Here is a 25,906-nt window from a genome sequence, read left to right as displayed (position 1 = left end):
ACACACTTTTAAATAAACACAATCCTTTTTAATTTATTAATATCAAAAGTAGGATGTTACAAATACAAACTTTTAAAGCTTTCCATAGTCTCTCAACAAATTTTATTTGATCATTTTTATTATGCCTAAATGTCAAAATTAATGTCTAAAATAAACCCCCGATTATAATATTTCAAAAATCAAAAACCTTTCCATAATTTTTTGAAGTTGACTAATTAAACATTTTATATTTTGTAATTATTTCAAAACGGGTTGTTTTAATTTTAAAAGAGTATCAAATTTGTTCGGTATGAATTCGTGTCGTCACAAGTTATTTTTAAGTTATACTATTTTTAACTAAAAAGACGTATTCATTTTTCATATATAAATCATTTCACAACCAAATTTGACAAAATATGAATATTCAAATTAAACCGAAACTAACACACTTAATATTTAAATTTAATATTCAGATTTAGACAAAAAAAATGACATCACAATTAATTCGATCGCATCCTTACAAAGTTTATCTAAGTCATCTATAAATAAAAACTATGTAATAATTTTGTCAACAACTTCTATTATTAACCGTATGATAATATGATAACTATCTCTATATGATTCTTATCATAAAATCCATTCTTTCATTCCAAGGATGTATATAAAAATTTATGATTTATTTATAAGTTTGTGAATTGTATATGGACCTTTATTTCTCTTATTAACAATACACTGAATTTGATTTTATGGTGATTTTAGTTTTTTTCTTTGCAAGTATACAAAATTACAACAGATTTCTTTCTATTTCGATGATTGTTTAATAATAAAGAAGACTTTATGACTTCATATATCATTATGTAGTTTTTATTGATATATCTTTTTGGCTTCATGGTTTAAGTTAGAAAGATATTTTAAGTTGGCATTTTACTTGTTTGTTGTTGTGTGTTATTTTGTTTTAATAAAAAAAACAACGTAATACCTTCTAATGAATGTAAAATTATTTGTTCTTATAAATATTACACTATCAATTCATTATTATTATCATTATTATTATTATATCATTGCCGCTATATATATTTATATACAATTTTCACGCGTATGATACATAGATTACTAGCCATTGAAAGATATTGAAATTTTACATTATTGTTTGAGTCTTCGTCTTCATTTCTTCCAACGTTATAGAAAGACATTCTTTAATATGTGACAACATGTTGTTATATTTATCATTTTTGTACACATAACATGTATAATAATATCGGTATGAATGTATTGTTTAAAATAAATCAAACACCAAGTCTTTGTATAAATATATCAAAGACTTATTATAAAAGTCATAAATAAAAATCATTATATAATATAACACAATTACGTATTACATGTAATATTTTTTTACTTTTATTATAACTTTCATCCGTGTGTAACACGGGCTTTTATTATTAAACATGTTATTATTTTTATGGTATATTTAATTTGGATGATATTGTTTTTTTTTTATTTTCAGGTGGTGAAGCAAAATGAGTTTCTTTGTTTGAATATTTGAAGAAGTTGATGGTGGTTTAATATGAAAGAACATGTTTAGGTCTTTTGTTGACGTTTTTTAATGGTTTTGGTGTACACTAACTTATTGTAACTTTAAACTTTTAATATCTAGACATTGTAAATTGTTAACGTTTTAGTCCGAAAGTTGAAAAAGTTTTGTGTTGCTTGAATTTGTTGTTTAAATTTATTATGTTTGTTGACATATTTTTCACTCGTGTGTAACATGGGCCTATACCCTAGTTTGAATTATATCAATTAAATGTAACATTTCAAAAGAAAACAATTGACATTTGGTCGAACACCTTGTGTGTGGCCTAAAAAAGAGTATGAAATCCCAAAAATACAACCCAAAAGACCAATTAAGAAAACCACTAAGGTGCTGTTTGTTTTTCCTTAAAAGCACTTCTCCACCTCTTTTGTCTGCACTGAGAAGAGGGCGCGCAGACGTTGGGCTCTGCAGTGTGTTTGTTTTTCCGAAGACGTTTCATTAAAAAACGTCTGCGCGCCCTCTTCTCCCAGAAGTGTTGGTATTGTTACTTCTCGCCTCTTCTAACCAATTTCTTTCCATCTTTCTTATTCCATCAGACACTCCCAAACCCTAATCCCCTCATCCTCTCCACTGCCACCCAACTCACCCACCATCAACCCGTCACTCCACTGCCGCCCAACTCTCCCACCGCTGCAACCCCATCTCTCCACTGCTCCAGCGCCGCCGCCCCACCGCCGCAACCTGCCGCTGCCGCTCTACTGCTCCAGTGCCGCCCCACCGCTGCAACCCCGCCGTCCTCTATTCCCCCATATCAGGTTTAATTTCATACCTTTTGTTACTATTGATGTTTGGTGTGTAGGTTCTATTATTATTGAGTTTGGTGATTTTAGGGTTTATTGAACCAGATTATGCTATCTCGTAGTGGTTAATACATGTTTTGATTGATTTTGGTGATTGTTAGGGCTTATTGAACCAGAGTGTGTGTTTGTTTGTCTCGTGGTAATGAATACGTGTTTTGATTGTTACTTTTATGCTATAAACATTTTCATGATTTTACTTGATAATTGTTGCTATGTTAGGCGTTAGTTTGTGGAAAAGATAATTGCTTTGAAGTTACTTGAACTGTGAATGCTAGCTAATATATCAAACATTAACTTGTTATATGTCTTCTGAGATTAGATTAGATTAGATTTAGAATAGTTTTGGTAGTCTGCAGTTATTAAAAAACAAACAGTCTTCTTGTTGCAGACTGCAGAGTTTTGGTCCACCTCTTCTGCTACAGATGTTGGCAGATGTGGTTTCGCAGTCTTCTGACATTTTACCTCTGAAAAACAAACAGCACCTAAGTAAAAGAATAGAGAAAAGCAAATTAGCAGTGCACACACACAAACACTAAAACCGTAATTTCGTAACACTAAACATATGCAGAGACAATCGGATACTACCACACGTAAACCAAAATTGATGTGCTCAAAATCGTTTCATGTGAATCAAAATACCAAAACTTGAGAAATAAAATAACAATAGTAGATAGAATCTAATACATGATGCTTTAAGTGACCCGAAGTAAGGTTCATCGATTGTGAACAGAGTCAACGCTAAGGCGACATGATCTAGATGAAATGCGCCAATGGTGAACATGTTCATCGATGGTGAACAAAGGCAACCCGAATCGATGAAATCAGGGAAGAGAACTGTGGAGGAGGATGGCTGCGCGAAAGATGGGGTAGTTGGTTTGGGATGTTGGGGTAAAAATCGTTTCCGTTTATTGAAGGCACCATTATTGAATCAGGGATTTAAAAACGGGTATGGTAGTCGGGTTGCGGGTAATCCAATAATATATGGGTTGTTTAAGTAATTTATTTTGTTTTAGAATTATTTTATTGTCAAGAAAAATAGAGAAGTGGTTGATATAAATGGAAAGATTGTATTAGACCAATAGAAAGAAGGCATGTGGACACAAACTCAATTGATTTAATAGTATAGGTAATTAGATGTTTGAAGTTTAGAAACGTGGTCTTTTAAATTAGAAAGTCGTAGAAATGGTATCAAATAGACTCTGATTGAACTAAAACTATCGGCATTAGAATCATTTCCTCGAACTCTACTATATAAGATTTTAGGTTTTCACTTTTCGATTTCTAACTTATAGATTTTAGAATTTTTTTTCATATCTTTTTATTATCATTGTTTTTTTTTCTTTTATTTTTAACATTGTGTCTTTTTTTTCCTTGACATTGTGTTATGTTACTCAACATTAGGGTTTTTGCTCAGCAATGTATAATATTTTGCGATTGATTACGTCTTTGTTCCCTTCATAAAATTAGGAGAATGTACGTGTAGGATAACTTAACACATTATATAGAATGGTAATCTGCGTAAACTTTGTTACGTTTTCATAATGTTGGTTTTTTAAATTAATATAATGCTTTTTTTATAAACTTTTGTTTTTTTTTTTTTCTGAAACGACATTTTATTAAACCTAACGGTCCAAGCTCATAAGATAAGCAAAAGTTACATGGAGAACTTACAAATTGCACATTAATGGATGATCTGGCTCTATATTTTAGCTAAATTGTAACATCTTCTTTGATTAGTTCAATAATATTGAAATATACTTGAAGTTCTCAATGATGGACTGATGGTATTGTTCCCTTTTCCACAAGTTCCTTGTCGTCGCCATGACCACAACTTTGATAATCTTTATTTTTTCCACAGTTTCTGATATTGTCATTCAAGCATTCGTCTAACTGCTGTCATATTACGGGAGGGTGGAATTTTTAACAAATAAAAAACAGTAAAAAAAGATGTTTATCCCGCCAAAGTTGTGATCCAAAAGAAAGAAGAAAGTTATCAATGACATACGTGACGTAATCTAGGTGTAGGATTTTTTTGTAACTTCAACCAAAAAATGTCATTTATTTTAGTTTGTTGGGATGATGGATGACAAGCATACAAAGTCAAATTTTATCCTCTAAGTTGTTGTTTGCGTCACATGTATTCATGTGTTGACTACTTTAAAAAAATGCATCTCAAAGTCAGTTGCTCATTTGATATCATATAGATAAGAGAAACATTTACGACTAGTGTTTTTTTATCAAAACTTGAATGACTGGCATGTAACTGGTCTTACATTAATCACTTGAACTAGAGGTGTGTATGGTGCGGTTTTGAACTAAAACCAAACTTTAGGTTTTTCGATTATTCAAAACCATTCGGTTTCGGTTTTCGGGTTCAGTTATGCTTTGAATGCGGTTTTTTCGGATTTTCTACTCGTATTTTGGGGCAAAAAAGTTTGACCCGAGATATTGATTGGGCTTAATATTTTTAAAAAAAATAAATGATTAACAAAATAGTGTTTATTTATACATAGAATATTGAGAGCTAAAAAAGGTGTGTGCATTCAAAATTATAAATAAAATATCATAAATTCAATAACAAACGTTAAATATAAAAATAAATATTCAATTGAATAAAACATAAACGATTCAACCAAAAATTAGCTCAACAAATCGTGTGAGAAATCTTTGTATCCACCTTCTTATAAATCGGTGACCTCTTGCACACATTTCTTAAATGAGTTGTCATAGCACTTGTACCATTTCGGGATTGAAACAATCGGTTACAATATGAACACCTTGCCTTTTTAGTCTTTTTATCTATAGCCATATGTTCTCATACAAATGACTGGAACCTTGTTGATTTTTCATTAATTGTCTCGTCTTCAACAATAGTGACCGGTTCCTCAACCTTTTCTTCCTCAACATTAACCATCAGTCTTGCCACTTGACGATTCCATCTGCAACATTAATGAGTAAATTAAAAACAAAATTTGATCTATAGTTAGCACACAAGTATCAAAGGATGACGATAAAAATTAATATAACAAGCTAACCGACACAAACTTGAATAATTCGAGAATCACATGTGAGCTACTTCATTGCAATTATACTACAGTAGCAAACCGTGATAAACAATATATGTGTGTTTGATTTCTTCATATTATATTAACAAACAAACCATGAACAAAAGATGAAACCGTAATGCTAATGAACACCCGCTCACATACCTTTTGTCGACTAGAATTATAGATGAACTCAGAAGTCAGAAGTACCATCTTGTCGTCTTCTCTTCTGCATTCTGCCAACTACGTATGTACACTACCACTTAACAACTAAGGTTTTTTGTGGGTGAGCGGTACAACAGGTCATGGGCTTTTGGAATTCCCCTGGCCTAAAATTAAATATAATAGAGTAATATTATTTGTTATTGTTGTTGTTATTATTATTATTATTATTATTAATCACATGTATAATTATACAAATAGTTATAGGTTGGTTCGGTTATAATGGTTGCGGTTTTGTTCGGTTATTACGGCTTTTTTGGTTATTTTGGTTCGGTTCGGTTTTTTCGGTTATTCACAAAACACAAAACCGCACCAAAACCAATATTGCGGTTTTTAATAAAACTCAAAACCGAACCGTCGGTTTCTAATTCGGTTTGGTTTTTTCGGTTTTTTGATTTCAAGTCAGTTTTTTCGATTTCATGCACACACTTAACTTGAACTAGGAATCACTGAAAGTTGCAACTTGTTATATTTCTTATTTTAAATACACATTAATTAAAAAAAGTTTCAAAAAGGTCTATATAATCTATAATTTAGAAACATGTAATTGTTAAAACTCATTAATTTTAAAAAACATGATCAAATATATTTTATTCTTAACATGAAAACAGTAAGATTTTATCAGTATCTGCTAGTATTTGTTGTTATTATTTTGTTCTTGATTTTGATTCTTTTGTTGTAATTTTTAGGTTTTTTTATTTGTTATTATAAATCATTGTTTATATAGATTGGTATTGTTTCTTAAATTCTCATTTTTTTATAAGTTGGTATTATTTTCAACGTTCTCATGTTAAGATTAAAATGTACATGAACATTCCCCATAATTTTAATTTATCATTATTGATAAATAGGTTATTAAATTTTTATAATCTCAACTTTGATCTATTGTTCGGGGTTAATCCAAACTAAAGACGTGTTTTCTAGCAACTCCAACTTTCAACATAAATTCATCCAATAATCCTTACTAAACTGAAAGCTAATCCCGTTAGATTTTTGATGACATTGTATACTTATGTGACACAAAGCAATGACATGTGCCACACCCCAATCCCCATCAGGGTGGAAACACCGTTGTGCAACAAACTTGAATAATCATAATAGTTGATTAACGCAAACATTACATTTATAGATTATCAAATTGTTTAACATGTATAAATCAAGTCGTTTTTAGAGTTTCAAATACTAACTTGTCTTAGACCCAAAACATTGAGATTTCTCAACTATGAACCAACCCATGTTTAAGTTATAAAGGTGAAGTCTCCAAAAGATAGTAATCCAAATGCAATGCTGGACAACCCACATTCTTCTTGATGATTAATTACCCGAAAAACATATACTTAAAAACAGCAAGAACATAAAATTGATGTATTCACATGTTTAAATGACACAACCTAAATTAGTTGTTGGAAATGTTGAAATATAAATGGTAAATGGTAAATGTATAAAACATGTAACGCATGATCCTTTGTTGATTTGCTAAGAATACAAATTAATATGATGACGCATGAGCCAATATTTATACCTAAATCTATTGTTGCTTTGCCAGCCCTCGTGCCTCCGCGGTGTAATTGTTGGATTATATGCACCTATTCAACGTCAGTTAGAGCAACTAACCATGAGTGGTGGATTAATCTTGATAGTACTACCCACATATTACTCCGTTAAAACCACAGTTAATGATTATAGATATGTAAGGTAAAAACCTTAAGGGCTTCGATTAACTCATGTTTACATAAAATTAACAATTAGACAGTTTTGTGTATGTCATGTCCCTAAATTATATAAAAAAAAGGTCATGAGACTCACCATTAAGACTGTTTACTATGAAAGGGGTTTTAAAGCCCCTCCACGGTGCCACATCATAGCCACATTATAGCCACGTAAGTTTGTTGTCCCTTTTCATAGCGCACCGTTGTGGTTTGTTGCCCATTATATACGTATATATATATATGTGTGTGTGTATGTGAGTGAGTGAGAGAGAGAGAGAAGAGAAGTTAGATGGCCCCACGCCTTCCCTCAAAGTCGGACGGCCTCACAAAATATTAGCATGGTCCATGTAAAAGAATGATAGACACAAATCAAGAAATGGTCCAAAATTTTCTAGCTCATGAATAATAATGTTATGATCTCACATTTTATGAATGTTATTTTTTAACAACTTAGCGTTGCTATTAAAAAACGACTAGAGACACGACTTATTGCCTGTTTTCTTTCCATGTCATATGAACAATATTTAATAATGGAATTTGTAGACCATAAAGAATCTAAGTTTAAGCTTAAAAAAAAGTAAAAAGTTTTCCAAATATACCTAAATAAATCAACCTTTTTATAATCATGATTTCGCACAAAGTAATAAACAGATAGAAATAAGAAACATTTACAATCAACTTCTGTATTTTAAAACCTGCTGTAGGTTCAGTGTCGTTTAGAGCATTCTTAGCCTATTTTATATCATATATTCATATATATCATATAATTATAATAAAAATCACTGTATTTTTCTATCTCATGTTTAATTAAATAATATTTTTTAATACATTTATCATTATATTTTCTCATTCCTTCACTGACAACCACTTTTAGAAAATATTAAAAGATTATATGTTATGTACAATAAAACCTCAAATTTAACTTTTATATATAGCATTTATACTATTTTCTACTCACAATCACTTATAATCATATCATATAAATTACAATTTTCCTTACATATTTTTATGAAACGGGTGGAGAATGCTTTTATTCTGACAAACAATACCGCTTTTTTCTCAACATAAATATAAAATTTTTAAGCATATTTAATATTTGATAAAAGTATTTAGACAAAAGAAATGTTGTTGGCTTTGGTTTTGTGAGGCACACAGAAATATATGATATGGTTTGGTTTGGAGTGTGCCTTATCTGTCAAAATTGCTGCAACTTTTGTCACTAAATTAACCAATCATTATTTTTAGCATGATCCCTTCTGATTTGAAACAGCAATCAATAATGTACATCCCGAGATTGGGTTATTCTAATTTGTACGTTGGAAGCACTATAATTATAATTCTTAAGTCTATTGATTTAATTTGTTACGGTTAAAGTTTTATGACAAAAGTTTCATTACTAAAGTTAAAGGCAAAAAAGTATATATGTGAAGCTAAAGTTGATGATCCAAAAAGTATATATGTGAAACTTTTATAGCAAAGTTTAATGAACCAAAAGTTTGTAAATAAAATTGAGGAGCCGAAAAGTATATATTCGAAAGTATTGTGACAAAAGTATAAAAACTGAAAATTTACAAGATCCTTTTCAATATATATATAACTCTCGGCTGAAAATTCGTTTAGGAACTAGCTTAGAAAAAGCTTGCTCGAAATCGGCTCGTTTGTAAAACAAACGAACCAAGGTGAGGTTATTCATTCACCATTCAATCAATGTAGGCAATTTAGGAAGGCCAAATTTTATGAGCTGAATAAAGTCAGGGTCGTCTTTTTTCCCTTAAATCTATTGATATGTACCATAAATTCTCTCATTTTGTTGGTGACATTTATCTATATGTACAAGAACAAAGAACTTTTATAAATGGAAAATCTGATAGAAGCTCAAATTTCAGCTTGTTAAGAGTTCTTGAGCCAAGACAGCTCGTTTAACTTCAAGCTTGAGCTATTACTATCTCGTCCTGCTCGCTAAAGCCATCATAATCTAAACATTACAACAATTTAAATTTTGAACCATTGGGTTATTGCCTTATTGGTATAACCATAACCATATTTTGATGCTAGGTTAGTCGCTATTCACATAAAAAACAAACCAAAAATGAATGAATAACTCGATTCAAATAAATAAAAAATAAACCCGATAGGTTATTAGGTAGACACGAAATAAAAGTAAACAATTGAACCCAAAACACATTCACTTTGAACCAAAAGAACACAAACAAGATCAGAGTCCATACTACTTTAAAAGTCAAGGCAACTCACAAGATTAATATGAAAATGTGGTAGATTTAAGCAACGATTACAACTATAACAAAGAATCGACCCTTCAAAAATTACAGAAAACCCACTCTTCTTGTTCTCACCCCGTGTACATACAACTATGTTACATTACAAACCAACAAACAAGAAGCTTCACACCTGTTAGTCACCTATCGGTTAGATTAACCCTGACACCCGTTTCCCCATTCTGAGAAAAACTGGTTTCCGAAAATTGCAAAAAGACACGCACGCTGTCACCCGATTCATATTCTTGACTATACTTGAAAAACAGACATTTTTACCCGTCTGTAATTAACCTTCATGGATCAAAAGATCCTTGGCAATTAACGCGATACGTTGTTTTGCACTATCGGAACGTAGCCCGTCTACTTTGAATCCCATCTGTTATATTCAATTTACAAACTGATCTAAGCTCTTTAATAATCAAATAAACAAGATAATTGATGTGTGTATTAAAAAAATGGTTGACCTCAGTTTGACTATCGGGAGTGAACCAACGTAACAGAACACCAAGATGCACTACAGCTGGTATTATCTTGAAAAGTAATGGGGTTGTCACCTACAAACACGCTTTTGTTAGTGACCCGCCAAATTCGATTGTATGTACTTTCATTTATAAAACTATCATCACTGCAAAAAAATTACAGTTTTCGTGTTATTACCAGACTAAGAGCAGTGGTTCCAAGAAGCAGCATGTACAGCTTCCCCTGAAAGGTAAAACGAATTATAATGTATTAAGATATGAATACCAATAAATTAAACCAATTTTTATCAACCGTATTTGTCCCCAAACCAAACAAGAAAGTGATGTTAAAAAAGGCGTGCTAAAAAACCTCAACTAGACGAAGATTAGAAGCACGGCTGAGAAGAACAAAAGCAAACTCTCCTATTTGTGCTAAAGACATCCCAACCTGCATAACACATTATTATTATCAGGCCTGTAAAGAAATCGAACGATCGAAGACGAACAATGAAGCGAAAAGGTTTTCTTGTTTGTGTTCGTTTCCTAAGAAAATGAACCTGTTCGTGTTGGTTTAAGTTCGCTCAGTAACCGTATAAACAAATAGTTCACAGACGTAAACGAATAGACATAAATGCGCATAGATAAACAAACATAACTGAGCTAAAACCACTTAAAAGTATGTGATGTTGGGCCTAAAAAGTTATTAGAAGTAGAGTAAGTTGTAATGGGCCAGAAAATTTTAAATTTATATATTGACGGACATTAATGAACAAGCTTAAACTAACATAAACTGTCAACTACAAATGAACGAACTTAAAGGAATCGAACGTTCACGAACATAAATGAACGAACAATGAATGTGTTCATATTCATTAATTTAACTAAATGAACAAAAAAATTTGTTTATGTCCATTTGTTTATTAAATAAACAAACTTTCCGCCGCACGGTTCATTAACTTTTTACTGAACGTTGAGTTTGTTTACAGGCCAAATTATTTACTATACGCAGAAATTAGAAAGACCCAAATATTGACCTAGTTGACCAGTTTCCTTCTAACATACTTCTAGTTGCACCAAGTGTTTGCGAACTCTTAACTATTATAGAAAAGGCAGGAAATCGATCTTACAAGAACTGAAGTTTTGTTGTTGTAGCCAAAACCTTTGACAACTACAGAAATGACAACTGTCTTGGCAATAACAACCAACAGAACCGAGGCTAACAGGATATCAATGTGGTTCCACAGAAAATGAACATGAATCAGCATTCCAATGCTTGCAAGAAATAAAGCAGCAAAGAAATTGCGTATCGGTTCGACCTGCATCAATATAAACTTCAATCTAACTGTCTTTCTGCATATTATATACTGGTACAGTAAAAAAGGTTTACTTGTTCAAGTGTATGTTGAGCAAGATCGGTTGTTGATATCATAACTCCAGCAGCAAACGAACCCAGTTCTAAACTTAATCCCAGCTTATCACTAGACTGAAATTACATCATACAAAATTTGTTTTAAGGGTCAAATTCATATTACCCCTACAAAATTTGAAAAATAACATATGCAAAACTAAAAATATCATATATGACCTTACAATGTGCTAAAATATCAAGTATACCCGTCTATAGCCTATAAATTTTTTACCCATTTTTTCAAAAATACTTTAAAATTTCATATAAGCCCTTCTTGCCTATCGATGTCAATCAAAATCCAAATAAAAAGTGGTGTTCAGACAAATATAATGGAAAGGTGTAGAATGGTCATTTAGTAAAAAATTCATTAAAGTTGGGTATATATGATATTTTTTGTTTTGGTGTATATATGAAACTAATCCTTTGTTCAATTTTAATCAGCCAAATCTAGCAATGAAACAAAAAATTCAGTGAAGATTAAAAGTGTCAGGAAGAAACACGAACCCAGGCTACCAGAAGGCAAAATGCAACAGATGCCAACTGATACAGTTCATTAGTCTGCACATACATTTAATAATGTAACCATATTTTCAGTTAATATTTTCAGTTAATATTTTCAAAGAGTTTGAATGATTTCAAACCTGTGATGAGAGGTTTATCATCAGCTTAAGGAACCAAGGTAAGCCCGTTCTTGATAATATTGATAAAGCTGCCAAAAATCCAAGCAACGCCACCAGCCTGACTAACTAAGAATCAGTATGATGTTGAAATCAACAGAAATCTCCAAGATTCATCAAGTAGATTTAGCGTTAACCACTAAAAGTTACACATTTTCATTTTAAAAAATTGAATATACTATATAACTAAATAAATAATATAATCAAAATATCAGAAACTTACGATTTAGTCATGGATATTACTCCTTGTAAAACACCTGAAGTTCCACCAAGAACCGGAAGAAGAGCAAACAATAAACCAACCGCACAATCCTGTAATAGAAAGAAGATAGAACAGACTTTAATTTTCTCACGATGTGTAAGTAAAGATAAAATTAAAAGAGGAAATGGCAAGTACCTGTAAGATGAGGGTCCCAATAGTAACTTGTCCATGAAGGGCATTGACACTGTTCTTCTCCATCAAAAACTTTAGAACCTGCATAATAAAAATTGCACAGCATATAATTAAGCTAGAACTTCACGAAAGGTCATCGAATTTCATGCAAAAAAGTCAAACATAGTCTTACCACTGCTGTTGAAGACATTGAAAGAAGCACACCAACAAAAACACCCTCAGAAGATTTACCGCCACATAACTGTAAATGTCATCCAATTAAAGACACAAAATACTATGCAACGGCTAATATAAAAATATATAAAAATAAGATAATTAAATAATTAGAAGACTAAAGCATCATCTTACCGAGGCTGTGATTCCACATACACACATAAATAAGAAACTTTGAAGCAGTCCTCCAAGAACTGCAACAGCTCGAACAACTTTAAGCTAAAATTTTCAAACAATTAATCTGAGTTTAACATCTTGCATTGACAAAATATCACATAAATGTAAGTTTTAATTATGAATCTAACCTTTGCCATAGAGAACTCAAGCCCTAAAGCAAAAAGAAGAAAAATTACACCAAATTGTGCTACTGTCTCTACCTGCATTTAAACATATAAATGTTGATCATCTTCCCAAATTTAACACAACTTCAACATTGTATTATCATGTCAGACTTTGATACAAAGTGGCATACTTGAACCAGTTCACTGACTACATCCAGCCCACCAGGCCCAACAATAGATCCTGCCAGCAAATATCCCGTAATAACCTGTTAAAGCAAAAAAAAATTACACATAATAAATGAGTCATTTTTATAACTAAAAGGGTAAACAAAAACAAAAAATCAAATATTGTTCATACCGGCTGTCCAGCACACGCGAAGGCAATGCCACCACAGGTGGCAGATACAATGACAACAACAAGGTCGGAAATTAACCTGTAAATTCACTACATTATTAATTGCTTGGACGATTTAATAAAATTATTTTGGTAACATAATAATGATTGGAAGACAGAGAAATCTCTTAAACATTACCTCAAGTCTAACTGTAGCACAGGATACTTTGATTTGAAATTGGATATTATAAAAACATTATCCTGAATAAAAAGTGAGAACACGTTAGTGCGTGACGCTAATAAATTACATTAAGATTTTAGTTATTTTACCTTTCTATCAATTAGTGTTGGTGTCTCTTCTGCTCCATTATCGTTATCAATATTAAAAACATGATGAAGTTGAAAGGACCTACAACATTTGTCTTCAATGTTAGTATATTATCAATAACTAATAATGTATAACTTGTGTCTTCTGTACAGAAAACGTAACATGATTTATATAAAACATCACAGAATTCAGTTATAAATAAATAAGAGCCCATACTTATCGTCCTTTGTGTCATTTTTCTTCGATTTAACCCTAGCAACAGTTTCCAATACAGCCTGGTAAAAACAAATGTAAAGCAAGTATAATATATGAACTCCATTAATCAGAAAATCAAACTTTTATTCCCTCATTATAATGAAATGTTATAAAGAGCAGTATCTAAGTGTATTCATTCATCTAAGACTATAAAACCTAATGGCACTAACCTGTTGTCCAGCAACACTGTTATTGAAGCTGCCTGCATCATTCTCTGAAAATTCAACGCATGTGCATATATTAAAAATCAAGAAACATGCATAATAAACTTCAAAATTTCTGTCTATATTTTTAGAAGTAAAACAGAAACTAATAATAGCATGTTAATCACTTATATTCATATGTTGCCAGTGTAATCACAGATCTAACGAAAGATCAACTACACAAAACAAGCGAAGCTTTATCCATAAAAGGAATAGAACTGGCTGTGAAGACAAAAAGGGTATTAAGAATCAAGTCTGTGATAAAATATTGAGGATCTAGTGATTTTAGTAAAGATCCATTGGAATGATGGTATTACAGAAAATATGTTGGAGTTGCAACATCTCTTTTACTTATTCCAGAATTTCTTTTATCTTTTTGGCATCCAAGTAACTAAGCCAGCCCAAAAGAACAAAAATTATGAAAACAATATAGACAAAATCTTTCCACAAGATACAGCTATTAAATCTTTATTAAAATATTTACAGATAGGATGTGTACTACTAAATTACTTTCCATAAACAACTTGGATCTCCATTTCAAACACAGATACTTTTCAAGAAACAAATCATGCAAGTACATTATTAAACTTTAAATGAACATGAATGTTGAAATTGAAGTAAAATAAGAATAAGACAGATCCAGAAGTCAAACTTCAACTAGCAGAGCAAGGATGTCCAACATTGTGGCAAACTAATTAATAAATAAATTTCCAAGTAGAAACCAATTCAATTCAATTAGTCAATAACAACACCTGATCTATTCAATTCAATTCAGTTGCTCTAAAATGCACATTAAAAAAAACAAAACCCTAATTAGATTAAATAAAATAAAAGCAGCCAGCAGGCAGATCTAAAAATAATAAGGTAACCTTGGTTCTGATCATTCTCAGTGAACTCCTTCTCGAGAGCACGATCAATCATGCCGGCGAAGGTGCGGTCTCTGTCGGTGGCATTGACGGTGGCGTTAACAACAAGGTCCGGCTGAATATCTGCGGCGGAGAGAACGAGAGTGGAAAACAATAATAAGAGAATACACAGACGGTGGAGCGACGGTTTCATCCTACGGACGGCGGCGACGGAGGGATCCGCGGGCCGGCGTACGGATGTGTGTGTGGATTTGTGTCGGTTTTGTTTCGTTTCAGTGAGGGGTTGGGTTGATGATAGTGGAAGAGAGAAGACGAGTGGGACCCATACAGCAAACTACTTGGAGGAGGAGGAGGAGGATGGACACCAGATTATTTATTTATTATTATTATTATTTATGTTTCTATATCACTCAAAAAACTTAATGATGAAAATATATGTTAGTTTTTGATAATAATTGTGTTGAAATATACATTGCTAGGAAGTTTGCTATGCATGATGTCTATCCAAGTGTGGTTTGAAATGCTCATAGTCATATAGTTCGCGGTTCGCACCAAGGAGGAACGGGAACACAATTCGCTAGTGGAGGCGTATTCGGTACGTAAGGGTGGGCTCATTTCGGTACAGCTTGGTACAATATACTATGAATCGGTTCGATGTTCCCAATTTAAAAACAGAATTTACCAAATTCAGTTTACCATAACATAGTACAAAATTACCAAATTTCAACATATGAATTCTATAATAAAAATTGCTATAATGATTATATGTTTGAAGAAAAAGAGTAGGGCATAGATACTAAAATTATAAATTACTCCAATTGGTTATGTATAATATCAATTGCCCTAATTTATTGACTATCTTTGGATTTTGGAACCCAGTAGTAATTGGAAACGAGAATTAAAACAAGAATTAAAGAGTTTCCTAATTTTCCACCCAAAATTTTTGGATCGATTATATTAATTGGCATTATCAGCAATAGAAGAACGACGAATCAGGTCAATTAAAATTGATTTCTCCATCAATTTAGAACAACGAACCAATTAATTGAAATCGATTTCACCATCGATTTGGAATGACGAACTGGTCACAACAAGTCGCGATTTCATAGTGATTTGGATCGTTAGCGATTTCGTTTGGGAACAAAATGTTCCAGGACGAAATAGTCAAATATGTGGCTTGTTTAGCGAATTCTGTGACTGGAAATGCTATAGAATGACCAAATATTTAATATTTAAAGTTAAGGTGTCTAAACTATAGATGAGTTGTTAGTTAACATAAAATGAAAAAGTTTAAAATAAATAAAAGAAAACATATGGTTATGAGGTTATCCATGAAAACCTTAAGAGGGAGAAGAAGACAATGACAACGATGCAAGAGGATGATAGGGGTGAAGGGGTGGCATGATCTTTGCATACGGGTGATCGACAACAAAAGTGGCCGGGTGATTAGGCAACCTTAGGAAAGTGATTGTAACATTTGGCCTTCCTACCATCAATGTTGTTTGTTTTTTAACATGATAAATTGCTCATCTAGGAACTCACGAATTTGCTTGTTTGTTGCTCTGATTGAGACTTCAAGGAGGTCGCTCATCATAGTACTACTCATATCTGAGCATGCTTATTTGTGGAGTTAACATCTGCTCTACAGCCAACTAAGACCAAAACGCGTTGATGACTTAAAAGGAAAAACACTTCTTATAAACCAAGAATACTTATGTTTATGACTGATGTGTGATTTGCCTTGGTTTTATAATGGGTAATGTTAATATTCCATGTATGGTTACAAATATAGACTTATGTTACATGCTAGAATATGGAATATTATATGAATACTTGAAACGAGGTCCTTTTTATGAGGAACCTTGATTGGTTGGTTTATGGAACAAGGTTGAAGTTGATTGTGAGGGGTAATGGTAAACTTTGTGTAATATTTGTCATTTTTCGGTTTAACTTGCATCTATATTTGTATCAAAAACCCGACCCATTTTGATCTTTCGGATTCGTCGTTATTAATAAAATGTTACATTTTATGTTCGTTTATGTTTCACAAATGTCGGATCAAGAAAACATCATTTTCGGTACGTTAAAACACCTCTTTATGATGAAAAACGACTTAAAACAAACTTTAGGGACTATTATTGTCAATTATCAAAAGCTTGTTTGACAACCAATCACATGCAATTTTACCCCATATGAATAAACCATACTTCTACCACTATAAAAGCAATGTCCCATGCACCATTTTGGTTGTTCTTTCTTCTTCAAATTCTCTCTCAATCTAAGATCCAAGTATCCATTATTCAAGTTCTTATAGTTTGACTCTTCAAGGTTAAACTAATACTAATCCTTGTTTTCTAACTAATTCTTGTTACTTAAAGCTTGATGTTGCAACATATATATAATATACACCCCTTGTATTCTTCGGCTTTCACTTCTCCGGTCACGGTCAGTTGAAGTGTCGTGCTACATAGAGGACTATTATAGTCCTTGATAAATACTTTAAGTTATGCTTTAATTTTGTTTATGCTTATTAATATTGTTTAGTCCTTACTTAACTTTAATTTCCAAATCATTTTTTAATAGTTCCATGGTATTGGGTATGTGGCCACCATTTTCGGTTTCATCCCGAGTCAAGAGCCGAACCAAAACTGAACTTTTGTTTAATACTTTATTGTTAACATATTGTATGAAAGATTTGAGTATTATTATTTTTAAGTTTATTTTAATGAGTTCTATGGTATTGTATATGTGGCAACCATCCTCGGTTTTATTCTGAGTCAAGGACCGAACCGAAACCGAACTCTTGTTTAAACACTTTATCTTAACATGTTGTATGTAAACTTGAGTATCATCATTTCTAAATAATTTTATTAAAGTTCTATGGTATTGGATATGTGGCAACCATCCTCGGTTTTATTCCGAGTCAAGGACCGAACCAAGACCGAACTAAACCGAGTTCACTCGTTTAAGACACACAAGTGTGTTTTGGGCCACCGAATCTCATTTTCTTCAAAAACTATATTATAGACAAATTTTAACTTGTTTTCTCAAAATACTTGGTATGTCGGATCCAACGTGATCTTATAATAAGGTTGGACTGACAAAACCAAACACCCGTTTGACGGACGTCGAGGTTCTTCTTAACATAACTACACACTTGATTAAGCTTCGTTGATTTCATTGAGTTATCTCATAACATTTAATACTTTGGAATATCGTATTTGAGCTTGACCAATTATCAAGACTTGAACCGACAAATCCGAATACTCGTAAAATCTCGTTAAGGTATCTACTTAACTTTGCAATATTGCAATTTATACCCAAATATTTACTTAACAAAGGTTAAGTAAAAACTAATGAATAGAATACCGAGACCCGATTTCGAGTAAACTTACTTTCTAAAACCATTACTTTAATTCTTATGTATTAACACTTTAACTCTAAAACTTTAATTATTTATTTTACTTGTCAAGTTATTTTACTTTAAAGCTTTTAAAACCATCTACTAACTCAAGACTCTTTTTAATCTAGGTCTTGCCCGTTGAACTTAGCCTTCACCGTTTTATCGCAAACTATCCTTCAAGTTACTTATTTCACGTGAGTACATTTCATCCCCCGTTTTCATTTTTATACTTTGGGGGTAACATGCATACTTATTCACAACAAGAATGATTTATAATACTCTATCCTCAAACCACAAACTCTAGGATGTATGATACTAGAATACTTGTTTTATTGTGTGTTATATGTTTCATATGCTTTACGTGCACGAGTGTTTATTTATATGTTGTTGTGGAGCCTCAATAAGTATGGTCATGCGCACCCCTAACTACTTTAGCCTTGTGCTAGTAGAATACGGTCTCATTATCCGAGTATGTCGGTTGTTATCGATTAGAAATGATCCTCATTTACTTATGATTTATATACCGCAATTGTTGCTTTTATTTATAGTCTCATATACGTTTGTGGATTTCGCCTCATATTATATATACTCAAAAACTATGAAATTGCTCACCAACATATGTGTTGACAAATATTATTTATGCATTGTTACAGGTTTGATTATTGGTTGATTGGAGTTCGAAGATGCTATTTTATTTTGAGACCGTTTAAGTTATTAGAAGAACGAACAATTAAATTATTATATTTGGTGTTGTTATGTATGAACAAGATGTATTACTTTTGACCTTTTGTGATTGAATAAAATTAATGAGTTGTTTAAATATTGTCACGTTAATAGTGTCTTGTGTTCATGAGCAATCCGTTGCACCTCGACATGTTTCGCCGCCTTTGGTCGGGGTGTGACACTTTGAACTTTCATGTCCGTGCTCAATAGTTGGAGACCTAATCTGTTGGCTATATTTAAGAAAATAGTATAGGTTTGAGACCTTGCTAGTTGGGCTTGAAGGAATTGTTCCGAAATGCGGAGAAAGGGTGTGTGGTGTTTTAAATTAATAACCATTGTTGAGCAACATGTTGTGCTCTCTAACTCAACTATAGAAGCTTCAACATGACTGCCTTCAACCCATATGACTCATATTCTAAGTTTTACGTACCAAAGTTAATAAGATTGTGTGAGTTTTATCCATACGATTTTGTTAGTGTGGGAAAAATTTGCTCTTGTGTGTGATGTTGACTTGCACATTAATCGTGTGCAAATATATGAAAAATTTGCTAGCTTAAATGGCACCAATCTTGCTAGAGTGATGGTGGAAACAGAATAAAGTCTTTTAACTTTTTTACCTTTGGTTTGTCGACTATTAAAGCCAACATTAGTTTGCCCGCTACAATCGTAACAACTAGGTTTCGACAATGAAGATTGTAAAATCAAATTTTCATAATCAAATTTCTGAACTTTTTTTAATGTCTATGTAACTTGTAGCGGCGTCAAAAAGAACTTGTCACGAATGGAGTTGTAATCGACTCTTTTCGAAAACAAAAACATACAAAGGATAATTGTATTATGTACTTTGTTTTATTTATATATTTTTAACAGCGTTTGGAATTACCCTCAATACCAAAGTGAGGGTTCATGAGACTGGATGTCAACCGTTTCACTGATTTTGATACTCCAAACATGACTCACCCAAGGACATCATCAAGAAGAAAACCCGCCACTATAAGAAAACCCTTTAAGTCAGGTTTCGAACTTGATACTAAGATCTCAAATCCGTGATATGTTATTAGAGTTTTTTTTCAAGGTATTAAAAAAATGTATTGTCTTTACTAAATTATTCACATGCTTCAAATTTGTTTAGCCATACTTGTCATGGATGATAAAAATAAACAGGTCTAAGAAAACATAAAACAATTTTAAATAGAACTTAAAAGAATCATTCACAAGATTATTAAACATGTCAATTTATCTTTCTTAAAATCTCAAAGTGGTGTTATAAGTTTTAACAAGTGTTTAAAATAAAGAACGTCAGGCTTAATGACCATGGACGCACCAACTAATCAACTATTGTAAAGTTATGGTGTATATATTCTGCTCCTTAATTTCATATAGACATCACATCACATACTTTATACCATTTTATTTCATCTCATTATAAGGAACTTATTTAACTCCACTTACCTCTCTTTATTTAATGTAAAATAGATTCTTAAATTGTTATTATGTGTGTAGAGGATTTTAAAACTCGTTAACAGTTTAACTCACATTGCATTTATCGCTCATTTACCTATGAAAGAAGTGATATGTCACTGGTTAACCCTTGTCAACTCAACTTTAACACCCTGAGCGTTAAGGTATACCCCTGGGACTAACAAGTCAATAAATAAGTATCAGCATGTTTTATCTTAACATCTATTATAAGTTAACATTTATTGACTTCAAGCTTTCCATTCCTGGTTCTCCTGTAGCATGGCGAATAAAAACTCTTGCTGTGCCCCAAAAATGGATGCATTCGAATGATTAAACGTTTCACAATTAGTAAACTGGATTTGTTGTTATAACTTGCATTTTCCAACAAAATCGATCCATTTAAACCATGATCATGAGCAAGTGCGTAAATATACTCCTGAAAGATAAGTGGATATAAGAAGTAGTGAGATCCTCCATAACCACAAAATCCTTAGTTAGAATTAGAATGAGATTCCAACTCAGCACCTTTTAAACCTTTTGAGTTTTGAGTCAGATTTTCATAAAAATAATGCCTAAAAAAAGCATGTTGTTATATCCAATATTGGTTGCCTTCAAGTCGCACGTTGCTTTCTATCACATCGTTTAAACAGGTACTACCATAGCATTCCTCTAATTCCGAACTAGTATAGAATTGATAACAATGGTAAAATACAAAATGAGACAAAAATAAGAAGTGTGAGAAAGATTGTTTGACCACACAAAAAACCCTTAAAAATAGATTCAAAAAAATAATAAAAAAATCATAACTTAAAGTATAAATAAAAAACGAAAAAATTAAAAGAACTAAAATGTCTCCCCCGCCATTCCCGTTTAAAAAAAATCAAATAAAAGACACAATGCCGAGATCAAAGACATAATGACGAAAATAAACAAAAGACACAATTATAACTAAAAAAGACACAATAGATCGCAAAATATAACACAATACCGAAAAAAATATAACACAATGTTAAGTAATATAACACAATATCAAGGAAAAAAAACACAATCAATGACGAAAATACACACAAAACACAATGATAAACAAAAAGACACAATGATCTTTTTCATTTTCCATTGTTTTTTTTTTTGAGAAAAGGAAATACGGTGGAAATGTTTTTATGTTTTTACTTTTTTTTGTTTTTCTTATCAATTTTTGAGTTAAGATTTTTTTTTATTATTTTGAAAATTTTTAGGGGTTTTCTTATGTGGCTACAAATCTTTCTCATCATTATCATTTTTTTCCTTCTATAAAATAACTTGACCATGAATAACAAAATATATATGCACTGGCAAAATTTAGAAATTATCATTACAGTTTACATTCATAAAGAAATATTAGGTAATATATCAATTTTATAACTACTTTTACTTCATCCTTTCTGGATTTTAAATTGGTTAGTTGAGCAATCCCTAATTATTGTATTTTATTAAAGTAATAAAAAATCAACATCTAAATTCAATATAAAAGGTGACTTGTTTTAAGTCAATATTTATAAAATAAAATTTGCAACCTAATTTTATAATATTGAAGTATGATTATGTAGATATAAATTATAAGACTGTACAAATGGCACTATACAAATACATAGGTGACATCAAGTGACAAATATTCATCTACAGTTCCTCTAATCATTCAATGACAGATCAGAAGATTCAGATCCACCACAAAACGCTTCTGGTTCAAATGATCTTGCTGACTCATCATTGTAAGAGCCCGCCACCGACCGGCCGCCTGCTTCTACACCAGAAGTAATGAAGGTCTCTTTTTGGGCGCCTTGGGTGTTTATAAGAAGAACGATGGACATGAACAAAGATATTGCAAGACACACCAATGTGTTCTTTAATCTGTTAAGCACCGGCTTCACCTGGATAAAGAAAAAAAAGCCAAATTTTGTTGAAATTGCAATAAAGAATTCACAATTAGTCAAAAAGACTAATTTGCCCCTTTTATGATTTTTGCTTCAGTTACTATTCTGACTTTTATGTTGACTTTCTTTGACCGGGCACCTCAATTAATCTTGTTTCATGCAAGAGGTTTGAAGTTTGGCTTCTAATCTTGTTTCCATAAACCGTTAAACCTACCAAATCGGCTGGGTCAACCGGTTTGGCAGTTTAACAGTTCGACATATTTAGAACTGATGGTTTAACATTTATTATTTTTTTATGCTTAGAATATACATTTAATTATATGCATTATACTTGGAGTTGTCTCTTTTACCTGGAACCTAAAACCCGACGCGAATTTTAAGCCACATGAACCGAAATTAGAGAACACCGAAAAACCTGAACCCGAATGAACCGAACCTGAGCCTTAAATGGGCCGGTTATCGGGCCATTGTTTCCTAGAGAAAAAAACCTGAAATACCCGACCCGAAACCCAAAACCCGAACATTTATTGTCTTTTTTTTTGTTTAATAAACATGTTTTGGTTTGGAGTCTTTAGTAACTGAATATAAAGTTTTGGGATTATCATATTGTACAATGATGCTTGAATTTTGATGATCTTTTTTCAGTAGCATGATGAATTTTGACGATAATTTTGGGGAAATCACCTTTTTTTATTTATTCTACATCTAAATCTGAAAACCGAACAACCTGACTTGAACTATCCCATAGTTGTCAATAGCGAATAGCGGTAAATAGCGACGGGTCACCTATATGCTACATAGCGAATAGCGACAGCTATTTCATATTTAGCGATAAAGGAGTAAAAAATTTAAGCAAATAATTAGGGTTTATATTCACAAAATAAGCTTTTACGGTGGAACTTGTGGAAGGCCCACTGTTTGGTCGATAAGCAAGCCTTAAAAATAGGTTTCTACAATTTTTTATATTAAAAAATAAAATAAAAATAAAAAAAACCCTAAATACCGCTATAATCACGCTAAATGACCGATATTTAGTATATAGCGGCCTATAGCTGCATCGCTACGTAGCGCGCTATAGCACCCGCTATCACCACTATTGACAACTATGAACTATCCTGAACCCGAATAACCCAAACTAACAGTCTGACTTTAAATGGGTCAATTAACAGGTCACTTTTTCCAGCCAGAAACCCGAACCAGACCCGAAAAACCTGAAACCCGCAACAAAGACCCACCCGAAGAACATCCCTAGTTATATTAGTTTTAACCATCTTTATCAATATTAAAAGTTTGATAGAAATTAACAACTTTGAAATAAAACCCGTTTCAAATCGTCAACCCGGTCAGTTTAGCTTGTCGTTTTTCACAACTTTATTACTTGGTTCGGAGCATAATCTGGGTTATATTTTTATCTCAAATGAGTAATAATTAGCCTTTTTGCAATTATGGAATTGGGCCAAAGAGGGTCAAAAGTCGCCTAATGTATATTCAGTGTGTATAAAGGCTCCTAAACCGATTTAACCGAATATATAGACAACAATTGCAATAATATACCTTTTATAATCATAACTTAGCACACAATAGACAACAAACATTCACGGGTCAACCCGCCCCGCCCGCCCCCTATTTTCAACCTTGAAGAAGTCGGCCGCACTTGCTCCCTCGGTCCCATGAAAATTGCAAAATTTAACTAAATAATTTGTTAATATGAAACTAAATACTGGAAGTCTATTCTAATTAATATAAAATAGAAGACCTTGGACATTGTGTTTCATCCAAACACCTTACAACAGCAATAAATGGGGAATTTATTTTTATGGACCAAAATATGAGTGAGCTATGGAAAAAGGAATTATGCTAAAATTTATTATAATGAAGGTACAAAAATAATAACCAAATATGCATCACTTACAGTAAATGATCCTAAAAGCCGATCCCGTGCTAGCACTTGAGCAGTCTTCACCCAAATCTATTACAATACACAACCTTAAAATGAACCAAAAAAAACAGCACGTATACTAGTAGACTAGCATGTCCATGATTATAAATAAGTTACCTGCCCATCATACCATCCGGTCTCTTCATCTGTACACACACAATTAAAGGAAAACCAAAACATACATTAGAAAAATGTGACAAAAGACATGGTTTTGCGTATCTGAACTTGGTTATAAAAAGCGTGTTTAGGTCCCAAAAGCCAAAGTAGGGCGTGTTTTTGGTTATGTGCAGTAAATCGGGCGGGGCATAGCATGATCAGCTTTTGGCATCAAAATTTCATAAAATAAACTGAAGGAAAAAAAAACACATACATTCAACAGTGGCACTGAGCAAGCGGTTACCCACATACGCCCAGCCCAGATACATCCGGACAACCGCAACCGTGACCGCGAATATCCCACTGCACAGAGCCCCCAGCAGCCGCTGCACCGGTTCCCAGGCGACCAGGAAACCGGGAGGCCCACAAAGAGAGCGAAGCCGGCGCCGGTGACAAGCAAGCGGGAACAGTACTCAACGAAGTCTCCGGAGGCCCAGGAGAATGGGGCGGAGGTGGAGAGAGACTGGTACTCGTTGATGGGCTGTTGCTCTGGTGGGACCGGGCAGTTATCTGTTTCCGGTGGGGTTCGGGAACTGAAGGAGAAGGAGAAGGTGAAACGGGGTTTGGTGGGTTTGATCGGAGGATGGAGGAACGGCGACGGTCGTAGTGGTGGTGGTAGTTTTAGGGACAAGAAAAGCCATTTGGGAATTTTATTATTCTTTTCTTTCTATCACCTACATTTTTATACTATTTCATTTGTATCTAATAATAATATATTTTAACTAATAATAGAAATAAAAACAGTGTAAATAAATCGTTTAAAAGGACGTTCGAGACAGGGAGGGATGCTTTGGGTTTAATCTGAGATGGGTTCATGTCAGGCTGGGTGCAGTGGCCAATGCAAGATTTGATACCCATCATCTCGAGTAGTATGCCAAGACTTCAGCAGCGCTCGATAAAGCTACAAGTATAAAGAGGAGGAGGAGGATAAATGTTAAAGAAAATGACAAAATATTTTACTCAAAGATATAGACGGAGCATATAAGATTTGTAAGGCCCCGGTCCCGGGTCCCTACATTATCGTCGGATTTACTCATAAACACAGTTTTACAAATCAGAGTTAATTAACACCTTTCGTGGAAACGTTAACTTCAATCATTCAATACAAAATATCAAAATCTGGTCTTTAAGCATAACATAAAACATCATATTTAAAACATCATGACAATTATTCTTCAGATGTCAGCCTCTTCAGATCATGTCATGTGTTTCCCTCAAGCCAACTCCTTTAGTCTATATACATGCGTGCATACTAAAAGTCAGCTACGCTGAGTGA

At 32.7% G+C, this 25,906-nt stretch overlaps 1 protein-coding gene and 1 pseudogene across 2 annotated transcripts; both read right to left on the bottom strand.

Annotated features, from left to right (window-relative positions):
* Positions 1–9,573: 9,573 nt before the first annotated feature.
* Positions 9,574–15,302, bottom strand: LOC143613837 (K(+) efflux antiporter 4-like). Its single transcript, XM_077087446.1, has 20 exons — positions 15,042–15,302; positions 14,140–14,183; positions 13,931–13,989; positions 13,717–13,795; positions 13,586–13,647; positions 13,411–13,486; positions 13,244–13,318; positions 13,077–13,148; positions 12,907–12,990; positions 12,731–12,799; positions 12,562–12,639; positions 12,388–12,476; positions 12,129–12,225; positions 11,992–12,045; positions 11,467–11,562; positions 11,207–11,395; positions 10,450–10,527; positions 10,279–10,323; positions 10,086–10,175; positions 9,574–9,997 (listed from the first exon to the last, which is right to left on the bottom strand). Exons 1-20 carry the CDS (start codon positions 15,229–15,231, stop codon positions 9,908–9,910), a joined length of 1,716 nt encoding a protein of 571 aa, XP_076943561.1. The 5' UTR covers positions 15,232–15,302; the 3' UTR covers positions 9,574–9,907.
* Positions 15,303–22,155: 6,853 nt separating this feature from the next.
* LOC143613836 (uncharacterized protein ycf36-like) lies at positions 22,156–25,488 on the bottom strand (annotated as a pseudogene). Its single transcript, XR_013150189.1, has 5 exons — positions 25,408–25,488; positions 24,845–25,297; positions 24,592–24,620; positions 24,448–24,504; positions 22,156–22,532 (listed from the first exon to the last, which is right to left on the bottom strand). The product of XR_013150189.1 is annotated as an uncharacterized protein ycf36-like (transcript).
* Between the last annotated feature and the right edge of the window lie 418 nt (positions 25,489–25,906).

The sequence above is a fragment of the Bidens hawaiensis genome, unplaced genomic scaffold (genome assembly GCF_021521415.1).
Source record: "Bidens hawaiensis isolate Kalapana, Puna unplaced genomic scaffold, B.hawaiensis_p1.1 tig00038472_1, whole genome shotgun sequence".
In the NCBI taxonomy this organism is placed as follows: Eukaryota; Viridiplantae; Streptophyta; class Magnoliopsida; order Asterales; family Asteraceae; genus Bidens; species Bidens hawaiensis.
Note: the sequence above shows the minus strand (reverse complement) of the source record. Positions and strands in the feature narration are given on the sequence as shown.